The 12,433-nt window shown below is 35.7% G+C and overlaps 1 protein-coding gene across 1 annotated transcript in view; it reads right to left on the bottom strand.

The window, feature by feature from the left end:
- The window catches only part of CCDC6 (coiled-coil domain containing 6), a 54,569-nt gene that overhangs the window by 15,603 nt on the left and 26,533 nt on the right, over positions 1 to 12,433 (bottom strand). Inside the window, exons 4-6 of the mRNA XM_026069944.1 lie at positions 9,722 to 9,850; positions 4,305 to 4,408; positions 2,422 to 2,582 (exon numbers count right to left, since the gene is read on the bottom strand). Coding sequence (XP_025925729.1) covers positions 2,422 to 2,582; positions 4,305 to 4,408; positions 9,722 to 9,850 — 394 coding nt within the window. The remainder of the gene's footprint in view (positions 1 to 2,421; positions 2,583 to 4,304; positions 4,409 to 9,721; positions 9,851 to 12,433) is intronic.

Here is a 12,433-nt window from a genome sequence, read left to right as displayed (position 1 = left end):
GAAATAAAGGTAAAAAACAAAAAGTTTTAGAGTACTTAATTAAATGAATTTGAAAAGCAGGGCAAAAGCTCATAAAAAATAGTAAAACCAAGCCATAAAGAAAAAAATATGATGACTCCTGATCTATTGAAATACTGGAATTTTATGTTTACAAAGATTTTACTACAACACAGGGAGGAAACTATATTAAAGGTATATTTCGTTTTCAAGCAAGCAAGCACAAAACAAGTTCTGAAATATAAAACTCTCAAACCTATGTTAAATTGCTATCTTATAAATATTTTTCAGGGTGCTTTCAATTGCACTTTATCATAGAGATTGGCCAGCAGGACACATACCAATATTAAAAGCCAACAAATGATTTACTCTTTATATCAATGGTTATTTGACTTAGCAAACATCAATTAAATAGCTGGCATCACATATTAAAGTGGTTAAATCAAATTATGGAAAACTATGAAGCATTTTGACACATTAGTTAAATAAAATGGAACACAGACTTACTACATATAACATTCTGTAAGCTTTCTAATACTTTCTAATTTCTAAATCAAATGTACAGTGCATTCTTTGATATTTAAAAAATTTTGTGGTCATTTCTTTACGCAACATCTATCAATCACAAGAGTATTCTTGTTTTAGAATCCTGTTCCCAAGCCAGCAACAAAATATGATTTGTCTCCAATTCTGTGGAAATACTACTTCTTTCCCAAATGCATTTCTCTCCACTCTGTGGAAATATCACTTCTTCCCCAAACGTAACAGTATTACATATTTACAACTGGTATTATACCAATATATTTCCTAGACAGGAAGTAAGTACTTCAAAAAATACAAAATGTAATACCAATATCAGAATTTGGTAAGCAGACTTCAGTAAGCATTTATCAATAGTAGTAGAGGTTCTCTAACGACCACATACTGCAATCACTAAACTTCCTTCTGAAAAATGTATTTCAATTTGATATTCAGCTTGCAGGCAGCCCATAAACTAGTAAATCAATTATTTATCAGTGTTGCTATAATTAACACAGTTCTGTTTAATCTATTCACAAGGAAAAAAAGCACTCTTTAAGCCTAAATCTCATTTTCAAAGAGACTTTGACTTAAAATGCATTTAAAATTTTACTCTAAATCACAGTAATTCAACAAGAAATCACTTCAAAATAATAAAGAACCCTTCAAAGCTAATTAATTAGACTAGATCCGCACACAGAGTGCTTTGTATCAAAGGCCTTGCTCTCATTCTGAAGTTCAGTAAGTGAAGGCTACAATGCAAAATTGGCAAGTACAAAGAAAGATTAGCATTCCTTATCTTCTTTTAACTGACACAAATTATTAATGCCACAAACTCAGGCATAAAGTCTCTGTACAAGAGCACTCTCCCATCATCTCTGTCGGTAAAGAAGGCTGTTGCCTCCGGTAAGCTATTTCTGTAAATATTAGCTGAAATATTCCAGTTGGCCTCTCAAGGACAGCACACTAAAGGGGGAGAATACTGTCTGTTTTCCACCCTTCCAGATTTTTGTATCAACCTATATAAGCAGATACCTACTTATCAGTTGAAAGATAATGCTACTGACCAGAAAATACACTACCAAAAAAGGCATAACTGATGAACTTAAGATAGAAATTTTAGATTTAGCACGAAGAGATGAAGCTAGGGGATAGCAAAGATCACAGAGAAGCACAAGTGGTCTTTTTGCCATCTAAGAACAAGTGCTTCAAAATCATATGCCCTCTCTTAAAAGGTATGGCAAAAAGCAGGCTTACTGCTGGCCAAGGGTCCATGACACTTTTCACAATAGGAACAGGCAGGCTTCTACAACTATTTATTCTGCATGTTTCCAAAGTGGTATTATATAAGTAAGAACACAGCGAGATTACTTGTTTTGCTATACTGTGAAGTCAAAAAGCTACTTTAACAATTAGCTTTAAAACAAAGCTACAAACAAGTCTTTAAAGGTAGCCGGAATCACTTAACAAGTGAATTTCTTATACATAAGTGAATTTTATTTTGCTACCTATAAATTCTTTTGAGTAATTCTTAACTTGTAACTAGACTCTTACAATGTATTTCATAGGTGTGTTTTGAGGAATTTGTATGTTGAAATACTAGTAAGAGTCTCTGAAAAAAAAAGAAAAAAAAGCCATAGAAATGTTTTCTCTGGCCCAAATATAGCCAAGAAATATTTGATGATTCTTCAGTACAGAAATTTGCCCCCACACCATTCCAGTAAAGCTAAAAAAACCCCTGCAATATAAATACATTAACAAGCCATAATCCAGCAATTATGAGAATGCTTTAGTCCAAACTTGTTTACTTTTTCATTCTACCTTAAAATCAAACTCATGAAAGTCTAGACAGAAATCTTACATTACAGAAACTTAAAAAGATTTAAATATAAGTTGTTTACTCACGCTGTAACTGTGCAGCCCTCAGTTGTTTCTTTAACCTCTCCACTTCATTCTTTAAAAATCTGATATGTCTCATCATATTTTCTGGAGAATCTATCTCCATTGATATGTCTCTGGGCGATGGTGGTGCAGATACTGGCTGGTCTAGCTTCTCCTGCAAAATTCTGTATGAAGAATAGTTTAAACTTTACCATCAATTCTAACAGAAAAACAAAACAAAACAAAACCAAAAACCCACTGCAAGGATTTTGACAGATATATACTAAGATTTATGTTAATGACTGTGTTTGGGAGAGTTTTGGGGGGATTTATAATGCGTTTTTAACCCAAAATAGAAAAAAAGATAAAATCTGTTGTCCAGGGACAGCTCTAAGGGGATTTTCTTAAATGTTCAGATGCTGATAGTGGCAAACATTTCTGCCTATAGTTTGGAAAAATAAACCACTATGGACTATATATAGGTACTTCAGTTTTATATTAAAAACTCTACTACCACAAAATTGTTTCTAAGCAAGTTCATTTAATCTCTCTTGAGTTTTTTATTTCTGTTCTCAGATGAAGAACACATATCGAAGATGAGAAATGAATAACATAGTATTCATGATGATGCAAAAGTTTTTCTGCATTGCTAGTCAACATTCATTGGATTGGTGAAAGAAAGAACTTTATTGACAGTTTCTGAAGCAGATATTCGCTTTATTATCTGCAAAGAGAAAAATATTTCTCATCATGTTGTTCTCTTCACATAGACAAGGTTTCAAATACCTCAAATACATTCCTGTGAATTCAAGAGTAATGAACTTTTCCTATAAAGAAATAAGCATGTAGCAGATATTGATGTTCTAAATTAAGATTCTTGGAGTTTATATATAAAGTATTTTTCCATCTGAAAACATGAAACTGTTCTTCACTAGAAACGTGTTGATGGGCCAGATCCAAGTCTGCCCTGAAGAGCAGGGACAGCACTATGCAAGCACAACTCTTTGCACAGCCTAGGATACACACATGATGTACAAAGTCGTATTAAAGCATGGTCTATGACTCCATTGTATCTGCTGGTGAGAAGGCACACAGTCTGGGATAAATTAAACCAGAAACAGTTTGGCTTAAAAAAGTTTTAAAGACTAAGATGCACAAAAATCCTACCAAAGGCCCATCCACTATGGCTTTACCACTGTTGTGTATTACATGAAACTCTTCAGAGCACCTTCCACTCAGCAGGGCTCTGTAAAACAAAACTACCAAAATTGCAGTTCACGTAGTCTCAGGTGTTTGCCAAGGCCCCAGTTAGGATTCATGGAGTCACATTAACATAACTCTCCTACAATGTATAGTAGGAAATAAGGCATTCATCACCTCTTCTCCTCTACTCCCCACGAAGAACAGAGCTCTTATGATATGTCCCCCCACAGAGGCTCCCTTTAATACATATTTTTAATCTTAGCTTTACCAGGAACATAAAGCCTCAGTCTTTTCTTCTATTGAAGAAGCAGCAGGAAGACTCACTGACACAAGTGCACATCACGGAGAAAAAGCTAGAGTCTTCTTCAAGAAGATAGGGAAAACACAAGAGCTTTCCCATATAATGAATACACTAAAATGTCACATTATTTTCTTTGGCTCACAAACAGAAAGTTGACCCAAGAACAGACACTTTGAAAGTCTACCAGCAATCAAAAAAAATTCAGCAAATTGTTTCCAGCTTTCCCAGTTCATTTCTTATACTACTTAATATCATGAAAAGAAGGAGCTTTACAACTGCTTTAACCTCTGTGCTTTCGTAAATTAAACAACCCTTGTGGGATTGAGACAACTGTATTTAATCCAGAACTAAGTATTAGACGGTGCTTCTTCCACAGTAATAAATACACTGCAACAAGACAAACCGTTTTTCTGCTTCAAGCTTATCCATCCTCTTCCAGAGACGATTCACTAGTGCTTCTTGTTCTTGCTCCAAAGTATTTTCAAGGTCAATCTTCTCACGTCTTAGCTGAGGAGGAAAAACAATCAGTGAAAATGACGAGAATGCATTTTCTGCAAGGACCTGTTATTACGAAAGATTGTTGCTATGATGAGGTTGTTTTATGTGACACTCTAAGATAGCAAGGAGGAAGCAAAAAGGAAACCAAAATTGGGAACAACATACTGGTCACAGGGCCAAATCTTGTGGAAAAAAATCAAGAGATTCTGGAGCTGCACAATTGTTAAGTCCTTAACATAGAAATTTTTCACACAGAACTTGCCCAGGTTTCAAGTTTTTCTTTATTTCATGGTTGGCTAGAGCCGACATGTGGCAACTAATGATATGACAAGCCTATTAAAAGATGTCTCCTATTCCATGAGTCTCTGAAGTTCAAACTGAATTTAATACTATGTTCTACTATGTAGACATTTATTCTTATGAAAAATTTTAGACATTTTTAACAAAAGAAACACCTTTAGGTATGCCAGAAACAGAAAAAAAGTTTGCCTTGTGCTAGATCAAGTGCAACATAACAAAAATAGCAAAGAAGAAAATTACTTGGACTGCCACAAGTGTTACAGCATCAGTCCTTATCAGCAGAAACAATTTATTTCTACTTTAGCAAAGGTTTTATAAAAGATAACACTTAACCTGGCATTATTCACATTCACTTCTTGTGTGAGCAAATATCCTTGATTCAAATACAAGCTAATAAAAGTGGATGTAACTGTACATGAAAATTCTATTACTACTATTTCAGAACAAATACAATTAAAATATTAATAAGAATACACTAGAATACTAACAGCATTCAACAACATAGGCAGCTGAACTCTAAAAGCTAACAGGAATGAAACAGGCTTGAACAGATCAGTACCTTTACAAATAGAAAATACTACAGACTTATTTTTCCAGTCAAGATTAGCTAACATTCACCACCTTCCTGATGGGCAAATATACCCACTTTACAACTTGGAAAGACTGAAAACAGAAATATTAAGTGATCTCCTTGCATGTTTTTTGCATCACCATGGCTGAAGTACTACTGTAACATTTAAATTCATAAGACCTGTGTTCCAACTACTAAATTAACAGAGAGATTCCAACTTAAACTTATGCACTTCAGGCAGCAGTACGAGTTTAATTAATGCACAACTTTCTTCTTAAAGCTGAGGACAATTAGTTACTGTAAATATATATATATAAATTAATACACATGACTAATGAGGAACAGAAAATAATCAAAAAATGTTTAGCAAAGCTTTTCACATCTGACAAAATTCTTACCACTTTTAATAAACAGGGTTTTTGAACTGAGGTCCTAGATTGTCTACATTAGTTGAGGGAACTTAGCCTTACATATCAGAAGTCACGAGCAACCCGCTTGTTCCACACAGGATTAGACTTTGGCTCCTGACAGACGCCTCATTCCCCCACTACCAGAGCTGGGGTGGCACGGAGGACAAACGCTCGCTCAGCCCCTGGGGAGAGGAGGCTGCTTAGTGCACTGCTCACTAGCCAGCTTGCTTGGCCAATGTTTGGAGCTGACAGAGTTCAGTATACAAGTATACAAAAATATTCTGGGAATTTGTATGCTGTGCTCCTACATTATCAACATGCACATCAATGCACCAGAAAGCTATCTAAATAAGCACATGATGAAAAAGGTTGACTGCAGATCACTGCAACTCTGCAGCAATGTTTTTTGCATCACTTAGTTAATGGATTGTTGTTTAGATTCACTTGTTTTGACCTTTCTTAATCATTTTTACAACTATATTATTGAACTAGCACCAAACAAGAATACAAAAACATTCTAGTGAAAGTAAATCTATTTCATTTAATGGTAGGAAAAAGAACACACTGGAATTTAAGAGAGAGATTTATTCAGAATCTCTGATTTTAAAATATAAAATTACGCTTAATATTATAGCATCCCTCACCAAGGCATGAGTCTATTAATTAGAAATTTATATGTAGGTGAGCATGCACAGTGACAAGCTGAAGTCATCAGCCACAATATAGAAATGAGCCTTGTGTTGTGCCCTGAAGGATGACAAACATGCTCTGATGAGCTGCCAAAGAAGCTGAGTTGCAAAAGGAAGATCTAAAGCTCTGCTTTCCCAGCAATATGAGAACACACTGGAAGCAAGCATCTTCCCTTGCTGCTCTTAAGTGTTGACCCAGTTCCTCCCAGCATCAGGATATTCAAAGCTCTGAGAAGGAAAACTTTGAATTGAATCTATGGGACAAGGCCACTGCAGCATCCTGGGCAGAGCTGTGCATGCAGACAGAAGGTGTATTTGTTTTGTTGTAGGTAGTTTCAGGTGTACTTGAACTCTGGCCAATGAATTTGTTTGGAACTTGATTATATTTAGAACGCACGTGAACACGATGGCATCATACCTCAAGACCAAAGCAGAATCTCTCAGTATTAGTGTAAGTCTATGTGGGTTCCAAAGTTATGTTCCAGTCAAACAGCATTTAATTTTTACAGCCACAATAGGGAAGGGAGGATGTATTGCTTGGATTTTTTGGACAGTAATTCCTCCCTTTTAATCTTCCTCACCATTCAATCACGTTTCTCTCTCTCACACACACACTTACTTCAAAAGCAGCTATAATATCTACTATCTGTGTATTTCTGGATTACTGCTGCTTCAGCCTTCTTGCCCACTTACTTACACACACAGTTGTTTCCTCCTGAAATGATGGTTGTTTCCTCCTGAAATGATGGTGATCTTCCTAATCAATGAAAGTTGAAAACTGTCTCTGACTAAGCCCACAATCCCAATTTCACTTCTTGGCTCCTCATCTACCCTTCCCCCTTTATTTCTTTGCTGCTGTCCAAGAATATCTTTCTGGAAGATTTTACATATTTCATGATCCTTTTCTCCTTTCAAAGAAGCAGATATAGGAGAGGATTATTAGCATCTAAGTTCTTATTTCTCTTTTAAATGCATCTCTTCTAGTTACCCACTGTACTGTATGAAATAGAAAAGCAAGTAAAAGGGTAACAGACCACACAGACTCAGCTTCTGTAGGGCAGAACTGAAAGCTATTTTATTTCCTATCAAATCACTGAACTATAACGCAGAAGACCATTATTGTTCATTTTAACTAAAACATGCAGCTAATGAAATAGTCACATGTTGCAAATTTCTTCACCATTAGCCTTCAGAGAAAATGTTCTGTTGCTTCAAGCTGACTTCAGAAAATTAAATCGGGTCACATTTGAAACCTAAGACCCAACTTTATTTTTTTAATTAAGAGTAACACTCTACAGAAGCATCATTGCTATAAACCAACTAACTACTGGTCAGCTGTGGCATAAACAGCTCAGATGAGAGAAAGCAAATGCGAAAAGAATCAAAGCATAGGTAATTCATGTTCCCCATTTAAAGAAATAATTTAGCAAACAGTGTTGTAACTATTTGACCACTGATGACAGTGATAGATCTAGTGAAGCCATAAAGCCGCAAGTAATGCAGTCCTAGGAGATTATGTTCAAAATATGATGCATTGCTGAAGTACTCCTTACAAGCCCTGTTAATAACAGGTATCCAAAGTTTACGTTGAAGAGCTGTGGCAATCGCTCTTCCTTAATTCCCTATGTGTACAAATACAGCATTGTGCTGCTCACAACTTTTGGTTGCTTCTTGCTAGGTACAAGATGAGCCCCAAAGGCAGCTGCTTTATGTTGCAATTAATGCAATAAGACTTTGTATGAATTTGTACAAGAGACGAAAGGGAGAGAAAAAAATGTGTGCAAGTGGTATACATGCATACATGCACACTGAAGTTCAAAGCAACTTGAGATTTATTACACCTTACTGTACGAGAAAACAAAGGTATATAATGCATTACATTTAAATACACAAGGAACTTCAAAATAAGAATGACAGCCAGCTTTAACACCTTAATAAACAAAGTAGATGTTCAAGGTCAGATATTTAAGTGAAAGACCTGATAAAAAGAAAATATAAGCAACTCAGTTTTGAGCTTACATGCTTTCTGAACAATCTACTGTTGATATTCAAATAGAGTAACAAGCGTCAAATTTAATGATTTCACAACTCTGCCCAAAATAATGGTATCAAAATAGATACCAACAGAATTTCAGCTGTGGCTCATATTAATATTTCAAAGAATGAAACAATTTCATATGTAAGCTTAATTTGTATTCATTTCAATTTTGATTAAATGGCCACCACCACCACCTTGTGGCTAAGAAAGTTATTTCAATCTCGTATTGATTTCCATGCTGGTTAAAGACTTGCTGGCAATTAGATCTTCCCACTTCTCTATTTTTCAATTTGTTCCATAGATCTCTCTCCATATAAATTTTGAGTTTTCTTAATTCTTGCTCTAAGTATCATTTTCATCTACTTTCTTCCAATTTCATCACTAAGTTACCTAGTAATTAATTTATCCACAATGTCAAGTGAAATAAGACAGTCAAATACAAAACTGGTAGAATTTCAAGTAATCTGCAGCAGAACAGTTTCACACACCCACGATTGTTTTATGATGAGAACAGCAAAAAAATTCACAGAAATAATGTACTATGTTTACACCATTCAACTTGAAGGACTTTCACAAGCCAAGAAAACTGAAGTTCTTTAACCAATCTGTATTTTTCATCAGTTTGCCTTTCAAGTCAACAGGATTTCTACTAACACAGCTGAGATGCTTTGATGCACACACGTAAAGTTAGACATATGAGCAGTCCCAATGTCTAAATTTCCAGTGGAAACACAAGACCAAAACAAGTGGTATTTTCTCTCTGTAATCTTCACTGCTGTCTAGGGAGAAAGGGAGTTGGACGTAGCCTAATCCCAAATCATCCTTCATGAGTATATACGCTGCTGGCATCTAACAGTTCCATATTCCTGGGCTACCCACGCTGCCACAAAAGGGTGACCTAGAGAACTAGGCCACATACATATGATTTACTCTTGTGCTTAACTGCTATCAGAAGCAACAGTCTTTCTCACTAGCACTATGATGGCGAAAGCCGATGAACAGCAACAAGAAGCATTACTTATAAAGCAGTTGCATTCACAAAACACTCACAGCTGCTTAACAGGTGTGTAGGCTTGTGTTAAAGGTAATAAGAGTTGTAAAGGTCATGACAGAAATGAAAGTTTCCTAGAATAAATTATGTTAATGATTTATTGCTTTGACTGAGAGTTAAACTCACTTTTTCATATTCTTGATATTGTCTGGTTTCTCACAGATTTAAAAATTAAGTAGGTCAAATTTAATATAAAACAAGTGGATTTTTTTTCCTGAAATCCCTTGTTCTACAGTTACGTAATTTTGAAAGTAAAGAGTTACCTGCTCCAGGGTGAGCTGCTTCGAAATAGTATCATTTTCCAGTTTTTTAATTTTCTTCATGAGTTTGTTCACTTGAAATTCCTGTTCTTGCTCTAAATGCTGCTCCAGTTCAGCTTTCTCATGCTGTAGCTAAACATTTAGGAGACAAGAAAGTATTTTAAGCAAACAAATAAGAGTATTATACATATTATGCAGCATTTATATGCACTATTTCTTATATTAAATTCTCCACTAATAGTACTTGGTTCTTCTCAGAAGATTTGAAAATGCAAAACCCGCATAACAGCATCTCCAAGAGCAACATTTTAAAATGTGTTCAATTTATAAAGCAGATGGAAGTACTACATTTCCAAATATTTAATAATGTCAAAAATGTCACAGAAGAGATACATTCCAGTATTAAAAATATAGCATGATAGAAAAATCATTAACATTTTAAAAATAGAGAAGATATTAGTGTTTGCAAAAGCATTAAATTTAATCTAAATGCATCCTCTTAAGAGCATGCAAAGCTTAAAATGCAGATCTTGGTACTTCTTTCTCCCAGACAGCTGAAAGTTTAAAATTGTGACTGAATCATACTATTGGAATTATTGTGCAATAACATTTTTAAAAAAAAGAATCATGTCTAGTCTTATGCCAACAACAAAAAAGAAAAGATTTTGATGACATAAAACACATTATTTCCAAGGCATGCTGTAAATTTTCTTATTACTTGAGAAAATTTTTTTTCAGTTAATATTTCCAATAAAAAAAAATCTTTCAAGTTCACAACCAGATGTAACTACAAAAATCACCCATTATAACACAGAGAAATTACAGTATGGAGCAGAGTCACTTTTAACATTACCTGTCAAGGTCATGACGGCATCCCTTTGAGACAGGCATTCAGGCCTGCCTACGTATAAAAACAACACAACTGTTCACCATGATACAAACACGTGAATCTGACTTACTGAAAAGTAAATGTCACCAAAAGACAATGGTGTAATTACACTGTACCCCGCCTATATATTAAAAATCGCAAGTACTTTGTACCACTTGCTTATTTACTATGGCAGAGCAGCCCTTCTGGGCACCTCAGGCCTCCCTGGAAGCCAGATGTGTGAAACAGTCAGACGATGCCACGGTCCTCTGCAGCGCTCGCTGAGGAAAACCTGGAGGCGTATCCRAGAGTCATGGATACAAGTCAAGGTTGCCAGGCATCCACAGCGAAGAACAATATTTTAATTTTTTAAAAAATTAAAATTGCTAGCTCATTAGTTCAATTCCCTTTGCTGCTATTTAAAGGGGAAAGGACCTGTGGAGCATACCCTGGCAGCGACAGGAGCGCAGAGGCGCTAGGGAGGAGGGCGCCCGGGCAGCAGCAACTGCTCAGCCACACGCACCGCGAAGCAAGTTCGCAGTGTCACTGTCCTTTAAAGGCTTATCAATTTGCACAGATTTCATTTTTCACAAATTAAGATAAATACCAGAATCATAATTAAAAATAACTGAGATGTACTTCTTCCACTCACAAAATTACACTAATTTTTCCAAAACCACGATGGAACCGATTACAGAAAGCCTCTTCAGTTTTATACCTCTGTTGCCTTGTCCATAAATTCCCATGAACTTGAGGAAGCCATCTGGACTCAAGTGTGATAATACCTCAGACTATCATGACCAGCCTCAATTCAGATATTTAGGAAATTTTATCAAATTGCCTAGTCAGAAATAAAAACATTCAATTTCTTCTGCAAGAAAGAGCAGGGCTGCTAAGTAAGATTTTCATTAGAAGAAAATTCTAAACTCACGCTTTTAGTAAAAAAATAAATAAATTTGCACTCAAAATACTATTTGTGTTGTTCAATAAGCAGAAATTTGAAGCTTCTTTCCTGAATAATGTAGCAAAACTCAGCTGAAAAAAAACTATTTTCATATGAACAGGACATTATTCAGTTTTACAACCTTTTAAGCCCCTTTCCCCGCTTTACAGTTTCAGACTAAAGACTACCAAAGAAAACGAGGCGCACAGACAACTTGCAGATCAGCAACTAGCTCAAGGTAATGCACCTCTTCACTTTCATTGATCTTAATTCTGCTTAATTGAAAAAGCTAGACCCTTTTTTTCCACCTAACTAAAAATTGATTCCAAAGCCAGTTGCTGTAATCAGCTTATATTTAGTTAGCAAATTAAACAGGGTAAAAAGGCACATGGCCAAAATCTCTTACTCAGCCTCAAGTCAGAYGCTGGTCACAGCAAGTGTGTGATTAGGGACTGTTGGCATTTGCAGACAATTCAGTGAGTCTGGCAAATAATACAACTGTGTAATACACCCTCAAACCAACTTAATAACAAATAGTGTTTCTTGCTCTTCTCCTTTATGCAAATGCAATTATTATTTAAAACAAATTCAGTCACAATAGCACAGTCTTGCTTGTCAGATCATTCCTGTTAAAGCTTGCATGGGATTTGCATCACACAGGGATTGATAAGGCTTGCTCATTAGATCTGTAGCTGCTGTGTAGGACCTACTAAAACCCATCTTGGCAGCGTGAACACACTGCGACCAAAGGACCGTGCTAGCTGATCAGAAAGCTAGTGAGTAAAGCCAGCAGAGATCTACCCACAAGAATATTTTCATTCTGATTTAAACATAAATGCCTCAGGAAGTGAAGTGACTGGGAATAAAAACAAACCCACAAATCCATTCCCCTTTAGTGCTAAAA

Source organism: Apteryx rowi, unplaced genomic scaffold (genome assembly GCF_003343035.1).
Source record: "Apteryx rowi isolate R43461 unplaced genomic scaffold, aptRow1 scaffold_30, whole genome shotgun sequence".
In the NCBI taxonomy this organism is placed as follows: Eukaryota; Metazoa; Chordata; class Aves; order Apterygiformes; family Apterygidae; genus Apteryx; species Apteryx rowi.
This window is presented reverse-complemented; position numbering and strand designations above follow the sequence as displayed.